The sequence below is a fragment of the Alexandromys fortis genome, unplaced genomic scaffold, assembly GCF_014885135.2.
Source record: "Alexandromys fortis isolate MF-2015 unplaced genomic scaffold, M_Fortis_MF-2015_v1.1 scaffold_306, whole genome shotgun sequence".
Taxonomy (NCBI): domain Eukaryota; kingdom Metazoa; phylum Chordata; class Mammalia; order Rodentia; family Cricetidae; genus Alexandromys; species Alexandromys fortis.
In genome coordinates, this window is record NW_026068196.1 from 895,986 (window position 1) to 916,811 (window position 20,826).

Sequence of the window (20,826 nt, forward strand, 5' to 3'; positions counted from 1 at the left end):
TTACTCCACATCCTCTCTGACATAACATGTCATTAATATTTTTGATCTTGGCCATTCTGACAGGTGTAAGATTGTGTCTCTGAGTCATTTTGATTTTCATTTCCAGGATAGTGAAGGATATTGAAAACTTCCTTAAGTATATGTTGGTCGTTCAAGATTCTTTTGTTGAGAATTCTCTTACTAAATATGTACCTCATTTTTAATGAGGTTATTTTGTATATTGAAGTCTAGTTTCTTGAGTTCTTTATATATTTTTGAAATCAGCCCTCTGTTAGATGCAGGGTTAGTGAAGATCTTTTCCCAATCTGTATGCTGCTGTTTTGTCATACTGACAATGTCCTCTGCCCTACAGAAAATGTTCAGTTTCAAGAGGTCCAATGTATTAATTGCTCTCAGTGTCTCTGTCATATTCTGGAAGTGGTCTTCTGTGCCAATGCATTCAAGGTTACTTCCAACTTTCTCTTCTATCAGTTTCAGTGGAAGTAGATTTATATTGAGGTCTTTGATGCAATTGGACTTGAGTTTTGTGCAGGTCAATACATATGGGTATATTTGCGTTCTTCTACATGCCACCATCCAATTATGCCAGCACCATTTGTTGAAGACACTTTTTCCTACTGCATATTTTTTACTTCTTTGTCAAAAATTAGGTGTTCAGACATCTCTGGGTTTATCTCATAGCCTTTTATTCATCTCTATTTATCCTCGTGTCGGTTTCTATGACAAGACCAAACTATATTTTTCTATAGCTCTTTAGTAGAGCTGGAGTAAGGGATGGTGATACCTCCAGAAGTTCCTTTATTGTATAGGATTGTTTTGGCTATCCTGGGTTTTTGTTTTTCAATATGAAGTTGTGTGTTGTTCTTCTGACATCTTTTAAGAACTGTGCTGGGATTTTTATGGGAATCACATTGAATCTGTAGATTGTTTTTGGTAAGATTACTATTTTACTATGTTAAACTTACTGGTCCATGAGCCTGGAAGATCTTTCAATTTTCTGTTCTCTTCTGTAATTTCTTTCTTTAAATACTTACAATTCTTGTTATATAGGTCTTTCACTTGTTTGATTAGAGTTTCCCTAGGATATTTGTATTACTTATGGCTATTGTAAAGGGCATTGTTTCACTGATTTTCTTATCAGTACATTTATCATTTGTGTATAGGAGGACTACTGATTTTTCTTATTTAATCTTGTATCTGCCTCATTACTACAGAAGGTTTTAATCAGCTATAGGAGTTTCCTGGCAGAATTTTGAGGTCATTTATGTGTACCTATTATCTGCTAATAGTGAAAGTTCGACTTCTTCCTTTCCAGTTTATACCCCTTGATCTCCTTTTGATGCCTTATTACTCTAGTTAGAACTTTGAAGACTATATTGAGTATATATAGAGAGAGTGGACAGCCTTGTCTTGTTCCTGACTTTGGTGGAACTACTTTGAGTTTTTCTCCATTTAATTTAGATGTCGGCTGTCAGCTTGCTGTATATTGCTTTTATTATGTTTAGCTATCTAAACATAATATCTGTGTTCTTTCCAGAACCTTTATCATGAAGGGGTGTTGGATTTTGTCAAAGGCTTTTCAGCATCTAATGAGATGATTGTGTGGAATTTTTTTTTTGCAGATCAAAACATTACTTTTTATTGTTTTTTATTGAGCTATATATTTTCCTCCACTTCCCTTCCTTCCTTTTCCCTCTCCCCTCAAACCCTCTCCCATGGTCCCCATGCTGCCAATTTATTCAGAAGATCTTATCTTTTTCTACTTCCCATGTACATTAGATCCATGTATGTCTCTCTTAGGGTCTCCTTTGTTGTCTAGGTTCTCTGGGATTGTGAATTGTAGGATAATTTTTTTTGCTTTATGTCTGAAAGCCACTTATGAGTGAGTACATATGATAAGTTTCTTTCTGGGTCTGCATTACCTCATTCGATATGATGTTTTCTAGATCCATCCATTTCCCCACAAATTTCAAGATATCATTATTTCTTCTGCTGTGTAGTACTCCATTGTGTAAATGTACCACATTTTCCTTATCCATTCTTCTGTCAAGGGGCATGTAGGTTGTTTCCAGGTTCTGGCTATGATAAACAATGCTGCTATGAACATAGTTGAGCACATGTTCTTGTGGTATGATTGAGCATCCTCTGGGTATATACACAAAAGTAGTATTGCTGGGTCTTGAAGAATGTTGTTTCCTAATTTTCTGAGAAATTGCCATACTGATGGCCAAAGGGGCTGTACCAGCTTGCATTCCCATCAGCAAAAGAGGAGTGCTCCTTTTACCTCACAACCTCTACAGCATAAGTTGTCATCAGTGTTTTTCATCTTGGCCATTCTTTTTTTTTTTTAGAATTTTTCACTTAATGAAATATTGGTGTATAGTTTTTTTGCAGTTTTTTTCTGAAATTTTTTTTAATTTATTAAAGATTTCTGTCTCTTCCCCACCTCCGCCTCCCCTTTCCCTCCCCCTCCCCCAATCAAGTCCCCCTGTCATGCTCAACTTCCTTAGCGATCAGGGAAATGCAAATCAAGACAACTTTAAGATACCATCTTACACCTGTCAGAATGGCTAAAATCAAAAACACCAATGATAACCTTTGCTGGAGAGGTTGTGGAGAAAGGGGTACACTCATCCATTGCTGGTGGGAATGCAAACTTGTGCAGCCACTCTGGAAAGCAGTGTGGCGGTTTCTCAGAAAATTCGGGATCAACCTACCCATGGACCCAGCAATACCACTCTTGGGAATATACCCAAGAGAGGCCTTATCATACAACAAAAATATATGCTCTACTATGTTCATAGCTGCATTGTTTGTAATAGCCAGAACCTGGAAACAACCTAGATGCCCTTCAATTGAAGAATGAATGAAGAAAGTATGGAATATATACATATTAGAGTACTACTCAGCAGTAAAAAACAAGGACTTCTTGAAGTTTGCAGGCAAATGGATGGAAATAGAAAACACTATCCTGAGTGAGGTAAGCCAGACCCAAAAAGAGGAACATGGGATGTACTCACTCATATTTGGTTTCTAGCCATAAATAAAGGACATTGAGCCTATAATTCGGGTTCTTAGAGAAGCTAAATAAGAAGGAGAACCCAAAGAAAAACATATAGGCATCCTCCTAAATATTAACCTTCATCAGGCGATGAAAGGAGACAGAGACAGAGACCCACATTGGAGCACCGGACTGAAATCTCAAGGTCCAAATCAGGAGCAGAAGGAGAGAGAGCACGAGCAAGGAACTCAGGACCGCGAGGGGTGCACCCACACACTGAGACAATGGGGATGTTCTATCAGGAACTCGCCAAGGCCAGCTGGCCTGGGTCTGAAAAAGCCTGGGTTAAAACAGGTCTCACTGAACATAGCGGACAATGAGGTCTACTGAGACCTCAAGAACAATGGCAATGGGTTTTTGATCCTACTGCACGTATTGGCTTTGTGGGAGCCTAGGCAGTTTGGATGCTCACCTTACTAGACCTGGATGGAGGAGGGTGGTCCTTGGACTTCCCACAGGGCAGGGACCCTGATTGCTCTTTGGGCTGACGAGGGAGGGGGACTTGATTGGAATTTTTCTTTCAGTGGGTTTACATGGTAGATTACATTGACAGATTTTCCGATGTGGAACCATCCCTGAATCTCTGGAATGAAGATCCATATCGTGGTGGATGATATTTTGATATGTTCTTGGATTCGGTTTGCCTGTAACTTTTGAGTATTTCTGCATCAGTGTTCACAAGGGAGATGGGTCTGTAGTATTCTTTTTTTCTTATATCATTGTGTGGCTTGGGTATCAGGGTAACTGTGGTCTCATAAAAATAATTTGGCAATATTTATTTTCTTTTTATTGTGTAAACAAATTTGAGGCATATTGGTATTATCTTTTCTTCAAGATTCTAGTAGAATTCTGTGCTGAAATCATCAGGCCCTGGGCTTTTTTGGTCGAGAGACTTCTAATGACTGTTTTTATTTCCTTAAGGGTTATATGTCTGTTTAAATTGTTTATCTGGTATTCATTTAATTTTAGTATGTGATACATATCAAGAAAGTTTTCCATTTCTTTTAGATTCTACAATTGTGTGACAGACAGGTTCTAGAAATAAGACTAAAGAATTTTCTGTATTTCTTCAGAGTCTGTTGTTATATTCCCCTTTTCCTTTATGATTTTCTTAATTTGTATATTTTCTCTCTGCCTTTTGGTTATTTTGTATAAGGGTTTGTCTATCTTGTTGGCTTTCTCAAAGGACCAACTCTGTTTCATTGACTCTTTGTATTGTTCTCCTCATTTCAAATTTACTGATTTCAGCCTTGAGTTTGATTACTTCCTATCATCTACTGCTCCTGTGTAAGTCTGCTTCTTTTTGTTCTAAAGCTTCAAGGTGTACTGTTAAGTTACTAGTGTGAGATTTCTCCAACTTCTTCATGTGGGCATTTATTCCTTTGAACTTTTCTCTTAGCACTGCTTTCATTGTCTTCTGAAAGTATGGCTATTTTTTGGATTCATTTTCATTGAATTCTGAGAAGCCTTTGATTTCTTGCTTTATCTCTACCTTTACCCAGTGATGCTTAGGCTGAGAGGTGTTCAGTTTCCATGAGTTTGTAAGCTTTCTGTAGTTTGTTTGGTTGTTGAACTCTAACTTTAACTGATGGTTGTGCAATAAGATACAAGGGGTTATTCTAATATTTTTGTATTTTTTGAGATTTGCTTTATTAAGAAGTATATGGTCAGTTTTAGAAAAGGTTCCATGAGCTACTGTGAAGAAGGTATATTCTTTTGTGTTTGGGTAAAGTGTTATGTAGATGTCTATTAAACCCTTTTGAGTCATAATATCTGCTAATTCCCTTGTTTCTCTGTTAAGTTTCTGTCTTAACAATCTGTCCATTTGTGAGAATGGAGTGTTGAAATCTCCCACTATTAGTGTGTGGGGTTTTGATTGTGATTTAAACTTTAATGTTTCTTTTACAAATGTGGGTGCCTTTGTATTTGGTGCATAGATGTTCAGAATTAAGACTTAATCTTGATGAATTTTTCCTTTAATGAATATGAAATGTCCTCCATCTTTTTTTATTTATTTTAGTTTGAAGTCTATTTTATTAGCTATTAGGAAAGCTACACCAGCTTTTCCTAGGTCCATTTTACTGGAAAAATTTTACCAAACCTCTCTGAGGTAATGTCTGTCTTTCAAGTTGAGTTGTGTTTCTTGTATGCATCAGAAGGATGGATCCTGTTTCTGTACCCATTGTGTTAGCCTGCATCTTTTTATTGAATTGAGTCCAATGATATTAAGGGATGTTATTGATCAGTAATTCTTAATTCCTGTTTTGTTCTGCTTTTTTTCGTTTGTTTGTTTGTTTTGGTGGTGGTGATTGTCGTGTGTGTGTTTTCCCTTCCTTGGGTTTTGTTGTTGTGAGATTACCTACTGCCTGTGTTTCATGAATGTAACTGAGTTCCTTGGGTTGGAGTTTTCCTTCTAGTATTTTCTGTAGTGCTGGATTTTTAAAAATTGTTTTTATTGAGCTATATATTTTTTCTTATCTCCCCCCTTCTACCCTCTTCCATAATCATTTAATCCCAGTTTACTCAGGAGATCTTGTATCTTTCTACTTCCCTTGTAGATTAGATCCATGTATACCTCTCTTAGGGTCTTCATTGTTGTCTAGGTTCTCTGGGATTGTGAATCATAGGCTGGTTTTCCTTTGCTTTATGTCTAAAAGCTACTTAGGGGTAGTACACATTAGATTTGTCTTTCTGGGTATGGGTTACCTTACTCAATATGATGTTTTCTAGATCCATCCATTTGTCCACAAATTTCAAGATGCCATTTTTTCCCACTGTGTAGTACTCTATTGTATAAATGTACCACATTGTCTTTACCTACTCTTTGGTGGAGGAGCATTTAGGTTGTTTCCAGGTTATGGCTATGACAAACGATGCTGCTATGAATATCATTGAGCACATGTCTTTGTAGTATGATTTAGTGTCCTTTGAGTATATACCCAAAAGTAGTATTGCTATATCTTTNTTTCGAGACAGGGTTTCTCTGTAGCTTTGGTGCCGATCCCGGAACTAGCTCTTGTAGACCAGGCTGGCCTCGAACTCACAGAGATCCGCCTGCCTCTGCCTCCCGAGTGCTGGGATTAAAGGCGTGCGCCACCACCGCCCGGCCAGTATTGCTATATCTTGAGGTTAGTTGTTTCCTAATTTTCTGAGAAATCACCATACTGATTTCCAAAGAATCTGTACCAATTTGTGCTCCCACCAGCAATGCAGGAGTTTTTGATCTTAGCCATACTGACTGGTGTAAGATATTTCAGAGTTGTTCTGATTTGCATTTCTCAGATGGCTAAGGATGTTAAACATTTCCTTAAGTATCTTTAAGTCATTTTAGATTCCTCTGTTGAGAGTTCTCTGTTTAAGTCTATACCACATTTTTATTGGATATTTGTTCTTTTGATGACCAATTTCTTGAGTTCTTTGTATATTTTGGAGATCAGCCTTCTGTCCAAAGTGGGGCTAGTGAAGATCTTTTCCCATTCTGTAGGTGCTGTTCACCATATCCTTTGCTTTACGGAGGCTTCTCAGTTTTGGGAGGTCCCATTTATTAAATGTTTCAATGACTGTGATACTGGGGTTATATTTAGGAAGTGGTTTCCTGTGCCTTTGCATTCTACTGTACTTCCCAATTTCTCTTCTATAAGGTTCATTATGGTTGGTTTTATTTTGAAGCCTTTGATGCAATTGTACTTGAGTTTTCTGCATGGTGATAGATATGAATCTATTTTCATTCTTTTACATGTTGATATCCAATAATGCCAATACCATTTCTTGAATATGCTATCTCTCTTTTTTCTTTTTAGTGCTGGATTTTTGGATAGATACTTTTAAAATCTTGTTATCATGAAATATCTTGTTTTCTCCATCTATGGAGATTAAAACTTTTGTTAGGTATAGTCTGGGCTGGCATCCAAGGTCCCTTAATGTCTCCAAAATGTCTACGTGGGATCTTCTGACTTTTAGAGTCTCCATTGATAAATTGGGTGTAATTCTGATAGGTCACTTTTATATGCTACTTAGCCCTTTTTCTTTGCTGCTCTTAAAGTTCTTTATTATGTATCTTTAGTGTGTTGATTATTATGTAGCAAGGGAACACTTTTGGGTCCAATCTATCTTGTGTTTTGCAAGCTTCTTGTACCTTTATAGGCATGCCCTTCTTTAGGCTCAGAAACTTTTCTTCTATGATTTTGTTGAATAGGTTTTCTGTGTCTTTGAGGTAGAATTATTCTCTCCTATTACTATTATTCTTAGATTTGAGCTTTTCATTACTTCCCAGATTTCCTGGCTGTTTTGTGTTAGGAATTTATTGGATTTAACGTTTTCTTTGACTGACAAATCTCTTTCCTCTATTGTATCTTCAATGCCTTAGATTCTCTCTTCCATTTCCTATATTTGCTGGTGATGTTGGCATCTGTAGTTACTTTCACTTCCACAGATTTTCCATTTCCAGAATTCCCTCTCATTGTATTTTTCTTTATTGTTTCTATTTCAGTTTTCAATTCTTGAACCATTTCCTTCACCTGCTTGATTATTTTCCCTTAGCTTTCTTTAAGATATTTATTGACTTCCAATTTTTTGTTTTTCTTTTCCTCGACTTCTTTAATGGAATTTTTCATTTCCTCCCTAAGAGCCTCTATCATCTCCATAAAGTAATTTTTATCTTCATTTCTTTGTCTTTCGGCTGCATTGGAATATTCAGGTTTTTCTATTGTAGGTTCACTGGTTTCTGGTGGTGCCAAGTCTCTTTTGGCTGTTGAATGTATTCTTTTACCAGCATTTAGTCATCTATTCTTCCAACCAGTGTAGTTTGTGCCTGTTCTTCCAACTGTTGTCGTTTGCACCTCTTCCTATGTAGTCTGCTGTTTTTCCAACTCTTGTGGTTTGCACCTGTGCCTATGTAGTATGTTGGGGTTGTGGGGAGAACTTGCCACAGGGAGAATGTTCATGTGTTTGGGGTTGGGCAGTGGAGTAGGTCTTGGTTGGACAGCGTCCAATGGGGGAGGGGCAGGCACAGCCCTGAACCAGGTGTCTCCCATGCTTGCAGGCTGGTGGGAACTGCACTAGAGCAGTGAAAATCCACCAGAGGTGGAGACAGTGTTCAGTTGTCTTGCTAGTTCTGGGATGGAAAGTGGAAGTGTTAATTTTGTCTTTAGCATGAGGATATCATGGTTTTCCAGCACCATTTTTTGAGTATGCTTTTTGACTTTTTCCTTTATTGTTGTAAAAAAATAAAAACAATGAACAAAGTGACCTACAATTGGTTAAGCAACAGAGATTAAGAGGCCGTAGAATTTTTATCTCTAAATGGGAAATCTATAACCTATGCCTCCCTCCAAAACCTAGAGATCTTGAAAGAAGATGGGCTGTGACAACCATAAACCAGAGACTGTTTGTGAGTATTACCAGGAAATGATATTTGCTGCACAACATAGGAAGTTATATCTATGAACCCACAGTAGTTGTGATAGTAAGCTCTCTATTTGTCGGTGCATGTTTCAAAGACCCTTCCCACATCTATGTGCATTCATTTCTGTGTACTCTGTTTTATTTATATTAGCTACCTTTTTATTACTGTGATAAACAGGATTCCCAATGCAACCTGGAGAAAGAAGATTTTATTTGCCATATAGTTTCAGACAGTTTAATATTCCTTGAAGGCAGCAAGTCAGAGGCATTGTGTCAGGAACAGAAGCAGAGTGCTCACGTCCTGAATCAGGGATGCCCACAGCCTAAAGCAGTAAGCAGAGAGAGTGAACTGGGAATGGCAGAAGTCTTTAAAAGTCTTTTAAAGAACTTACCCTCAATGATATGCTTCCTCCAACAAGATCATACCTCTTAAGTCTTCACAAAATCCATCAACAACTTGGAATGAAATGTTCAAATGAAAGAGTCTGCAGGGACATTCTTATTTAAACTACAATTTTTCATTGCTAATATGTATATTTTATGCCAATACAACGCTGTATTTTTATTATGGCATTATAGTATAGTTTCAGGCAATCTATTATGAATACCAATCGCAGTGTTCTCTCTGTTTAGAATAGCTTTTTCTATGTGACTCTGTGTTTTCATATGCATTTTGAAATTTTTCTATGTCTGTGAGAGATGGCATTGGCATTTTGATGGGAATCACATTAGAATTTTGACAATATTCACAATATTAATTCTGTCAATTCTGGAACACGGACTGCCTCGCTGTCATCTAAATTTCCTTTACTTTCTTTTTTCTGTCTTAATTTTTTGTCCCAGATGTCTTTTCTCTTCTTTGGTTATGATAATTTCTAGGTACTTTATTTTTTGTGCCTATTATGAATGTGATACTTTCCCCAAATTGTTGCTCAACCAAGTTCTTTACTGGTATATATAGAAGCTACTAAATTTTCCTTTATTTTTATTCTGTCCCTTAACTGAACATATTTACGAGACATAAAATAAGTTTTCTGATAGTATCTGGGATTCTGATAACTGTAGAAACATACATCTGCAGAGAGGAATGATGTGACTTCTTCATTTCTCTTTTTCCCTCTATTATTTCTTCTCTCATTGTTATAGCTAAGATTTCAAACAGTGTATTGGATAAGACTATGGTATACACAGGACAGTGAGATAAAATAGAAATGGAATTTGAAGTGTAAGGGAATCTTCCTACCTCAAGACCCAGCAAGAGTACTCTTGGAGGTATACCCAAAGGATCTTCAACCATACTATAAGGAAATTTGCTCAACTATGTTCATAGCAGCGTTACATGTAATAGCCAGAACCTGGAAAAAAACTAGATGCACCTCAACCAAATAATGGATAAAGGAAATGTGGTACATTTACGAAACAGAGTATTACTCAGTAGTAAAAAACAATAACATCTTGAAATTGGCATGCAAATGGATGGAGCTAGAAAAAAAATCCTGAGTAAGGTAACCCTGATTCAGAAAGACAAATGCAGTATGTACTTGCCCATAAATGGATATTAGAATTAAAGCAAAGGATAACGAGTCTATTGTCCATGACCCCAGAGAAGCTAGGTAACAAGGAGAACAATAAGAGAAGCATGCGTAGATACCCCCCCTCCCAGGAATGAGGAATAGATAAGATCTCCTGAGAAATTTGGGAGTGTGGGAGTTGGGGAAAAGGGAGGGGAGGACAAAGGGGGGAAGACTTGGGGATAAGGAGGAGGGAGGAGATCTTGAGGAAATGAGATGATTGAGATGGGGGAAGGACAGAGAAGGAGAGCAAGAAAAAAGATATCTTGATTGAGGGAACAATTATGGGGCTAGCAAGAATCCTGGTACTAGGGAAATTTCCAGGAATCCACAAGGATGACCCCAGCTAAGACACTAAACAATTGTGGAGAAGGTGCCTGAACTACCCTTGCCTGTAGTCAGATTGATGACTATCTTAAATATCATCATAGAACGTTCATCCAGCAACTGATAGTAGCAGATGCAGAGACCCGCAGTGGAGCACTGGACTGAATTCCCAAATTCCAGTTGAAGAGAGGGAGAAATGATAATAGGAGCAAAGGAGTCAAGATCATGATGGGGATACCCACTGAAACAGCTTACCTGAGAGCCCACGGACTAGGACCCGACAGCACGGGAGCCAGCATAGAACCAAACTAGGCGGTCTGAATATGGGCGACTGTTGTATGGCTGGGACAGACTGTGTGGCCACTGGCAGTGAGAATCAGATTTATCCCTACTGCTTTTTCTGGCTTTTTGGAACCCATTCGCTTTTGGGGGGGGGGATACCTTGCTGAGCCTATATATAGTGGGGAGGATCTTGGTCCTGCCTTAAAGCAATGTGGGAGACTTTGGTGACTTCCCATGGGAAGCCTTACTCTCTCTGAAGAGTGGATGAGGGATGGGGTGAATGGTGGAGGAGGCAGGCGGAGAGGAGGGGTTGGGAACTGGGATTGGTATGTAAAATGAGAAGATAATTTTCTTAAAGAAATAAACAAAATTTAAAAAAGAATAAAATATAATCCCCAACTATAACATAGTAGTATTATATTACAAGAAACGGTAATGAGCTCATCATACATGATATTAAGAATTCATATTGAAAAACTACAGTTTCTGCTGCTCCTTTGCCATGAATTCATATATTGAACTTTTGTGTCGAGTGCTCTTTTTTAACTGTAAGAAAATTTATAACTATTTTAAGGATGAGAGCGTTTATTTATTATATATATATCATTTGATATTAAATTGTGCTTAAATATGTGGTATCAGATGATTGAAAATTTTGAAGAATTTCTTGACGAAATAGAGAAAATAAGAAAATGAAGATGGTTGAATATTTCAGTGATAAAGAATAATAAATAGGATTACAAATTGAGGAGTAAAGCTAAACTCAGAGAAAGAGAGCCTCTAATAATACAATAGTAGGAGAATATTCTAATTCTACAATGAGAACATAGCATCTCCTATCTAACCTAAGGATCTGAATCCTACAGTCATGGGGAATTCTTGAGGCTCAACAGATGTGAATTTGTTTCTATCTCAAGATTTTTTTCACAGCATCTTTTATGTCTTTATTCCTCAGACAATAGATGAAGGGGTTCAACATAGGAGTGACCACGCTGTACAAAACTGAGGCTCTTGCAGTTGAATGTGAGTTTTCTGTTACAACAGAACTCAGATAAAGACCTATTCCCGTACAGTAAAATAAAGAGACAACAGAGAGATGGGATGCACACGTGGAAAAGGCTTTGTACTTCCCTTGAGCTGATGAGATGGCACCTATGCAGGAAAGAATCTTGTAGTAAGAGCAGAGGATGGCAATGAGGGATCCAGCTGCCAACAGCACAGGTAAAAGATACATGACAAGGACAATAACAAATTTGTCTGAGCAGGTGAGTTGTAACACCTGATTCAGCTCACAGAAAAAATGATTGATTTTCAGTTCTGTGCAGAAAGATAACTGCAGCACCATGAAGCCTTGTGATGAGATATGCAGGGAGTTTGCTATCCAGGACACCAGCACCATCAACACACAGAGCCTGGGATTCATGATGACTGTGTAATGCAAGGGGTGACAAATGGCCACATATCGGTCATAAGCCATTATGGTAAGCAGAAAGATGTCCAGTCCTGAAAAGAATATGAAGGAAAGCATTTGGGTGATGCAGTCTCTATATATTATGAACTTACAATGTGACTGGAGGTTCAGTAGCATCTTTGGTACAGTGGTGGAGGTGAAACAGATGTCCACAAATGACAAGTTAGAGAGAAAGAAGTACATGGGTGTATGCAGGTGAGAATCTGAGATCGTGATCAGGATGATGAGCAGGTTCCCAAGCACTGTGACCAGGTACATGGCCAGGAACAATCCAAACAGGACAGGCTGCCACCTTGGGTCTTCTGAAATTCCCAGGAGAAGAAACTGTGAAATGTGTGTTTCATTCGTTGACCCCATATGGTTTATGTTACTAAAAATTAAAACCAAAAGAAACAGAGAAATATTTAATAATGAGATTATGTAACCATATAGAAACACTTTTATATTCTATAGCCAAGCCCATACTCTTGGATATTTTACATGAGTTTAATTTTGCATAGCCTCCCTTTAGTGTCTAGATCCATGTGACTTCTTTGGGAATAAGGCTTGAGAATAGCAAGATCAGCTCTCCTTGTTTGCAAAGCCCTGTAGACCCTAACCCATATGGCAAAGCCTGTGGACCCTTTGCTGTATAATTCTGGGTATGACCCCAGGAGCGTATTGCTACGTTCTTGCCTTGCTTCTGTTATATATAAAAAAAATGTTGCTGGCTACCTTTAGTCTTACTTTCTCAGCATGTATAACACAGCTATTGCAAAAGAAAAATTTCCCCCGATTGCTCTCCTCTGAGTCAGATAGAGGGAATATTGTTAAATACCAAAACCACACAAACACTCTACCAGGAAAGAGAATTACAGGCCAATCTCACTCATGAACATCGACGCAAAAATCCTCAACAAAATACTGGCAAACCGAATCCAAGAACACATTAGAAAAATTATCCATTATGATCAAGTAGGCTTCATCCCAGAGATGCAGGGCTGGTTCAACATACAAAAATCTATCAATGTAATCCATCATATAAATAAGCTGAAAGAAAAAAACCATATGATCATTTCATTAGATGCCGAAAAAGCATTTGACAAAATTCAACATCCCTTTATGATAAAAGTCTTGGAGAGATTAGGGATACAAGGGTCATACCTAAATATAATAAAAGCTATATACAGCAAGCCGACAGCTAACATCAAATTAAACAGAGAGAAACTCAAAGCCATCCCACTAAACCTAGGAACACGACAAGGCTGCCCACTCTCGCCATACCTCTTCAATATAGTGCTTGAAGTTCTAGCAATAGCAATAAGACAACATAAGGGGATCAAGGGGATTCGAATTAGAAAGGAAGAAGTTAAACTTTCGTTATTTGCAGATGATATGATAGTGTACATAAGCGACCCCAAAAACTCTACCAAAGAACTCCTACAGCTGATAAACACCTTTAGTAATGTGGCAGGATACAAGATCAACTCCAAAAAATCAGTTGCCTTCCTATACAATAAGGATAAAGAAACAGAGAGGGAAATCACAGAAGCATCACCTTTCACGATAGCCACAAAGAGCATAAAATATCTTGGGGTAACCCTGACCAAGGAAGTGAAAGATCTATTTGACAAGAACTTTAAGTCTTTGAAGAAAGAAATAGAAGAGGACACCAGAAAATGGAAGGATCTCCCTTGCTCTTGGATTGGGAGGATCAACATAGTAAAAATGGCAATTCTACCAAAAGCAATCTATAGATTCAATGCAATCCCCATCAAAATCCCATCAAAATTCTTCACAGATCTGGAGAAGACAATAATCAACTTTATATGGAAAAACAAAAAACCCAGGATAGCCAAAACAATCTTAGACAATAAAGGAACGTCTGGAGGCATTACCATCCCTGACTTCAAACTCTATTACAGAGCTACAGTATTGAAAACAGCTTGGTATTGGCATAAAAACAGAGAAGTCGACCAATGGAATCGAATAGAAGACCCTGACTTTAACCCACAAACCTATGAACACCTGATTTTTGATAAAGGATCTAAAAGTATACAATGGAAAAAAGAGAGCATCTTCAACAAATTGTGCTGGCAAAACTGGATGTCAATCTGTAGAAGAATGAAAATAGACCCATATCTATCACCATGCACAAAACTCAAGTCCAAGTGGATAAAAGACCTCAATATCAGTCCAAACACACTGAACCTGATTGAAGAGAAAGTGGGAAGTACTCTACAACACGTGGGCACAGGAGACCACTTCCTACGTATAACCCCAGCAGCACAGACAATAAGGGCCTCAATGAATAAATGGGAACTACTGAGACTGAGAAGCTTCTGTAAAGCAAAGGACACTGTTGCTAAGACAGAAAGGCAACCCACTGACTAAGAGAAAATCTACACCAACCCCACAACTGACAAAGGTCTGATCTCCAAAATATATAAAGAACTCAAGAAACTGGACCGTAAAAGGCTAATCAACCCAATTATAAAATGGGGCACTGAGTTGAACAGAGATCTCTCAACAGAAGAAGTTCAAATGGCCAAAAGACATCTCTCTAACGAACACATCTACCTTTAGGTTTACAGGTCCTTAAACAAAGAAGACCAGGACCAAGACAACCAAGATCCAGTGTCCTGTTATTCCACAAGCCCTGCAAAACTGTTTGTGTTGTATTTCTCTGAAGAAACAAAACACCAAGAAAAACAAGGAAGAGACTGCAGATTGCATCAAGCTTTCGGCAAATAGAATGAAGAAGGCAAAAAGCCTGGAGTTGGGTGGGTAGAGAGGACATGAGCATATGGGATGGGAAAAATAGGAACAAAATATATTGTATAAAATTTTGTAAAGAAATTTAAAATTTAGAGTCTTTAGAAGTAACAAATTATCAGAACTTGTGTCACGGGAAAATGATGAGAAACAAAGTATCTTTGATGCCGCTGAGACATGAAGGTACCAGTAGTGACTCAGATCACTAGTTTCATTTGCATCTTAATGTGACTGAAAAGGGGTTTTATCAGTTGAAATTACCTTTGTGCTATTTACATGTAACACAATTTTCATGTGTTCTTGCCTCTATAATATGTGTCTATATGTCTCATTTTGGAATATATTGAACAACCCTTGTCCTATAAAATCTTTTCAGGCCACCACAGCCATATAGACCGCACATGCACACAACACAAACACACACACACACACACACACACACACAGTTCCTGAAAACAAATCACAAAACATGATCTTGTGACCTCATGTAATTCTTGGTCTCTTATTAATATCATGGGCTTCTTGCCCCAGTCACACTATGGACATTTTTCCTGTCTTATTCTAAAACTTTCCATTTTGAAGTCTTTGCAAAATCCAAAAAACATATTCCACTTCTGACTTTTGTTTACTCCAACATGCTAAAACCTTCCAACAACATGTTCTCTAAAATCCTGTACTCACCAGAAAGCTTCTTCTTCACAATTTAATTCTTCCTGTAGCTAATCCCTGCTGCCACCACATTAAACACTCCTTACATTCAGATGCAAGATCGATGTAAGCAGACCTCACCTGCTTGCCTCACAGTCTCACTTTCACAGTGGTAGTGAACATGTGTGAATATAGAGCAACAAAGGTCAAAAAGAAAACTAAAGTTTGTGGTACACAAAGAATTCCAGGGGCAATAGACAAAGTGAAAGGGTTCCAGACAATTGTACTTTAAGGATTTGGATTCATATCAAGAATTAAATAAAAATAAAGTACCAATAACTGAGCGCGCTATATCCATTGACCTCCCTGTCCACCCATTCACCTACCTATCCATCCATTTCTTAGCAATAACCTACTCTAAAACACTCAATGACCAATAAACCTCTAATAATTTGACCCACTGCAGCTGTTTTGTTGTTGGGAGGTTTTTAAATGTTGGAGGGAACAAAAGGTAGAACTAGAATATGTGTATTGGCTTTTCCAAAGATTTTATAAAAGAAAATTTTAGAATAAAACATGAAAAATATTCATCCTGTGAGTGGAGCAAGAAGCAACTCCAAAATCAAAAATTCTACTGACATACTTATTAGTAGGAAATAGTTAAAGGATAGTAATAAGTAACTTAGAGCAGTACTGAAACTAAAAAATAAGTAATGTTCTATCTTCCTCCTCCTATTCATCATATGTAAGGTGGAATTTCTCCTGTCCACCTAATGAACTACAAGAACTCTTGACCTATGCCCTGCTTGCGTGAAATTCCCTCAGGTCCTTCAATTCTTGTTTTAATTGCCCCCCACTGCTACCACTTCACAGTCAACAATAATCTTAGATTACTGACTTGAAAGTTTACTTCTTTTCCTAGCACGTCATTACATGAATTGATGATTTCCTTGAAGAATCAAGAAAACATCCACAGCCACCACTGAGCCATCCCTCAGATCAGCTTGGCTAGACTGACTCTCAGATGACTTTAAGCAAATGCTTTTGTCTTCTGTCCCGCACGATCTTTGCCATGGTGTCTTTGAGACTCACCTGGATGAGTTGTCTAATCAGAAGCTGTGTAGAAGAACAATTTGTCCCAGTGAAGGCTAGCAAAAGAGACTGAAACTGTGTCATCGAAGGGAAGGAGTCAATTATAAGACTCTGAAATATTGAGGACATTAAAGGAAATAACCATGCCATGTGTAAACCAAAACTGTAAAAAACAAGGGACAGTAGCAGGGGCAGGATTTACAACTATGCATGTCTGCTTATTAAGTACATTTCCCTCTTATTATTTCACCATCCAGCCAATCATTTCCCCATGGGATGTGACTCTTCATGGAAACCAATTTCTTTCCTGCTGATTCCCTTTTCCCCGAGACACCTGGTTGTTGTCAGGAGAATCATTTGTTGATTGTGTTTATGAGAGAGCTACTGATAAATTCGTGCTTTAATATTCAACTTTTCTACTGGACACTAATCTATGATCCCTTGATATAAAATCATAAAATATATAGTACATGACTTCAAACTACATTTTCCAAAATTATTAGTGATATCAAGCATTTAACCAAATTAGCATTTCTGTTTACGTTTTTACTTAGAAATATTTGATAACTTAAATATTTAATATATATAATTAACACGTAGTATACATATTAAATTTTATTATATAATTAAGTATAATGGCTTATTTTTTAGTTTCATACACACATATATATGCATGCATATGTATATAAATAATACACACCTATATATTTATTATTTTCCCTCTCTTATTTCACCTCCTACTGTAATCTTTCTTCCCAGCAATTCTACCTCCTGCTTTCATGTCTTTTTGTTGGTATTTTCCCTCTGAGTTTAATTAGGTCCACTTGCATGGGTTTGTTTCTATATTTGTACTCATCTGCTACAAGAGGAAGCTTATCTGATGATGACTAAGCAAGGTATTCATGTGTGACTACACCAGAGTGCCATTACTTTTCATATTATTGCTATGTTTTTTGTGGGGGCAAGGTGGGCTGTCTGAGTGTTTGTTTGTTTTCCAACAGTAGTATTTGGTTTTACCCTAGGTCTCTGAGCTATATAGTCTCAGGTTCTTGGTTAACCAAATAGTACTGGGTCTATGTTCCATCTCAAGAAGTGGGCCTTAAATTGTGTCAGATATTGATCAGCTTCTGCCCTAGCCTTTGTGCTGCTATAGCACTAACATATCTTGAAGGCTGAGCACTATTGTAGGACAAAGGGTTTGTGACTGGGTTATTGCATGTTTCACTTTTAGTAAAATGCAGAGTATCCGCCTATACCAGACTCTACCATGTAGGGGTGAAGAATCTATATATGCACCAGCTCAACGTCTCTCTGTTCAATAAATTCTGTTGGTATTGTCTTCAGCAATAGGACCTAGTCATTAGTTTCTGCAGCGCAACATATAGACTTGAGAAAAGTGTGGGTTGTTTGGGGTCCCTATGAGACCCCTTTGACCAACATCTCAATTAAATGCAATATATCCTGTACTAGATGACCAATTTGTGACAAGAGTTAGGGTTTTATCTCTCTCTCTCATTATTTGGCAACTTTATTTACATCACTTTCATGTATGGTATATATTTTAGGAAGCTCTTACTGCATTAGGCTTCCATACTAACCCTCAAAAGTCCCTTATTTTAGCTGCCTCTTCCCGTATTTCCTCCCTCGCTCCCCTCTTTCCTTCTCCTGATCCTCACACTCTATTCATCCCATTATCTACCCATAACTATCTTTTCTATTCTCTTTCCTAAGAAGATCTGTCTATCTATCTATCTATCTATCTATCTATCTATCTATCTATCTATCCATCTATCTGTACCCACTTGTACTTACTCTCTACCTAGCGTCTGTGGTTCTGTTGTAGCTTATCTATTGTTGATTTAATAGCTAATATCCACATGTAATCAAACATAATATATTTGTTTTTCTGAGTGTATTACCACACTCAGAATGTTTTCTTCTAGAGAATTTTAATTTTTAGCAGTCAAGTACAAATTCATAGTCAAAATGTACCACATTTTTTTCATCAATTTCTCTATTGAGAGAAATTCAGCTTGTTTTCAATTCTGGATATTATGAATAGAGCAACAATGAACATGGTTGGACAAATATTTTGTTGTAGCATGAAGTGTTCTTTGGGTATATACCCAAGAGATGTGTAGTTGGGTCTTGAGTTTGACTGAGTCCTGACATCTGGATGAACTGTCACATTAATTTCTAAAATGGCTATATATGTTTACTCTCCCACAAGCAAAGGATGACTCCATATCCTCACAAGCAAGAATTATCAGCTATTTTGTTGATCTTAACTATTCTCAAAGTAGTTTTGATTTGAATTTCCCTGATGGTTAAGGATGTTTAACATTTCTTTAAGTGTTTCTCTGCTATTTTAGTTTCCTCCTTTGAGAATTCTGTTTAGAACTGAACAGCATTTTCAAGTGGGTTATTTGTTTTCTTGTATTCCAGTTTCATGAATTTTTATATATATTGGATATTAGTCCTTTATGAGATGTGTAGTTGGAAAAAAAACTTTCCTCATTCTGTAGGCTTCTGCTTTATCCAATTAATGGTGTCCATTACTGTGCATATTTTTTGCAGTTTCATGAGGTCATATTTATTAAATATTGGTTTTAGTGTTAACAAAGTTATGCTTGGTTTTTTTTGGGGGGGGGGCATTGAATTGAAGGCTATCACCAACTTTTTGTTCCATCAGATTTAGCTTACCTGGTATTTTGTTGAGGTTTATGATACATTTGAGGTTGAGTTTTATACAGAATGGTGAGTATGGATGTATTTGAATCACCCAGTTCAACTAGCATTCGTTACTATTATTATGAGATTCATGATTTGTGAAAGATGTGTTGTCTGAGATGTATTTATTTATTATTAATTGATTAATTAATTCATTCATTTTACATATGAACCACATTTTCTCCTCCCTCCTCGCCTCTATTTATTTTATATACAAACCACAGTATATACAAACCCTTCCCCTCCTCTCATCTTGTTCCCTCTCCCCACCATTCTTCTACCCACCCCATAACTCCTTCTACTTCTCCATTTAGAAGGGGCAAGACATCCCATGGGAGTCGACAAAGCATGGCATATCAAGTTGAGGCTGGACAAAGCTGCTCCCCCTTATATCAAGACTCGGCAAGACATCCTATTACAGGTAATAGGTTCCAAAGATCCAGATCATGAATCAGGAGCAGGTCCTGGTCCCACTGCAAAGTGCTCCACAGAGGACCAAGCTACACTAATCTCACACAGATGCAGTGGACCTAGGTTAGTCCCATGCCAGCTTCCTCTCTTTAACTAAACTCACGGAGCAGACAACTAATGACTTCCAAAGATTGCTAAGCAACATTCCCCATATATGGTGTACTATTGGAATAGAACTTGATGACCTGATTAATTTAAATAGAACCTTAGATGATGACAAGAACTTAAATAGTCCCAGGGAATAATCAGCTGAACCTGAGAGGAAATTGACTTTGATTAAAGAAAAATTACAGGAGGCACATGTAAATCAGCATAATCCAAATATTAACTGCTTTCTGGTCATATTACCATCCAAACATTCCCATACAGGAATTTTAGTGCAGAAGGAAGATATCATCTTAGAATGGATCTTTCTACCATGTAAACTGAGTAAAACATTTTTTAAAATGTAGAAAAGGGAGACTCGATAGCTCTCCTCTCTGGGGCAGACACCATGAAGCTCCGACCCAGGATGGACGTAGGCTAGACTCTTCCGGGTAAGCGCACCTTGGGGTGCTACACACATTAATGGAAATGGGTAATCAAGATGTAATAATTAGCCAGTAAGAAGCTAGAGCTAATTGGCCAGGCAGTATTTAAATGAATACAATTTGTGTGTTGTTATTTTGGGGCATAAGCTAGCAGGTGGCCAGGAGCCGGGCTGTGGGAAGAGGCCCGCAGCTCCTTCAACAGAATGGCACCCAGACGTGAGGCAACTGCTTCCACATAAAGTCTGAGACAGCTTGGGAAGTAATTCTAGAACAAAATGACAGCGTTGTGCATGGTTTCTTGGTAGCAGCACTCTCTCAGGTCTGCTCTGCTCACTAGAGGCAAGCAAGTGCTCTCATCTAAGAGAGGCTTCCTGACTCAGCTTTAGCTGCAAAACCCTGCAGCTCTTAAGAGGTCCTGCCACAAAACACTTAAATGGTATTGAAAAGCTGACTGCATGTTTGTTTGTTTTCAGCCATAGCAGGAAA

The 20,826-nt window shown here is 37.8% G+C and overlaps 1 protein-coding gene across 1 annotated transcript; it reads right to left on the reverse strand.

Moving 5' to 3' along the window:
- Positions 1–11,551: 11,551 nt before the first annotated feature.
- Positions 11,552–12,472, reverse strand: LOC126493005 (olfactory receptor 7A17-like). The gene has a single exon (XM_050129737.1). It carries the CDS (start codon positions 12,470–12,472, stop codon positions 11,552–11,554), a length of 921 nt encoding a protein of 306 aa, XP_049985694.1.
- Between the last annotated feature and the right edge of the window lie 8,354 nt (positions 12,473–20,826).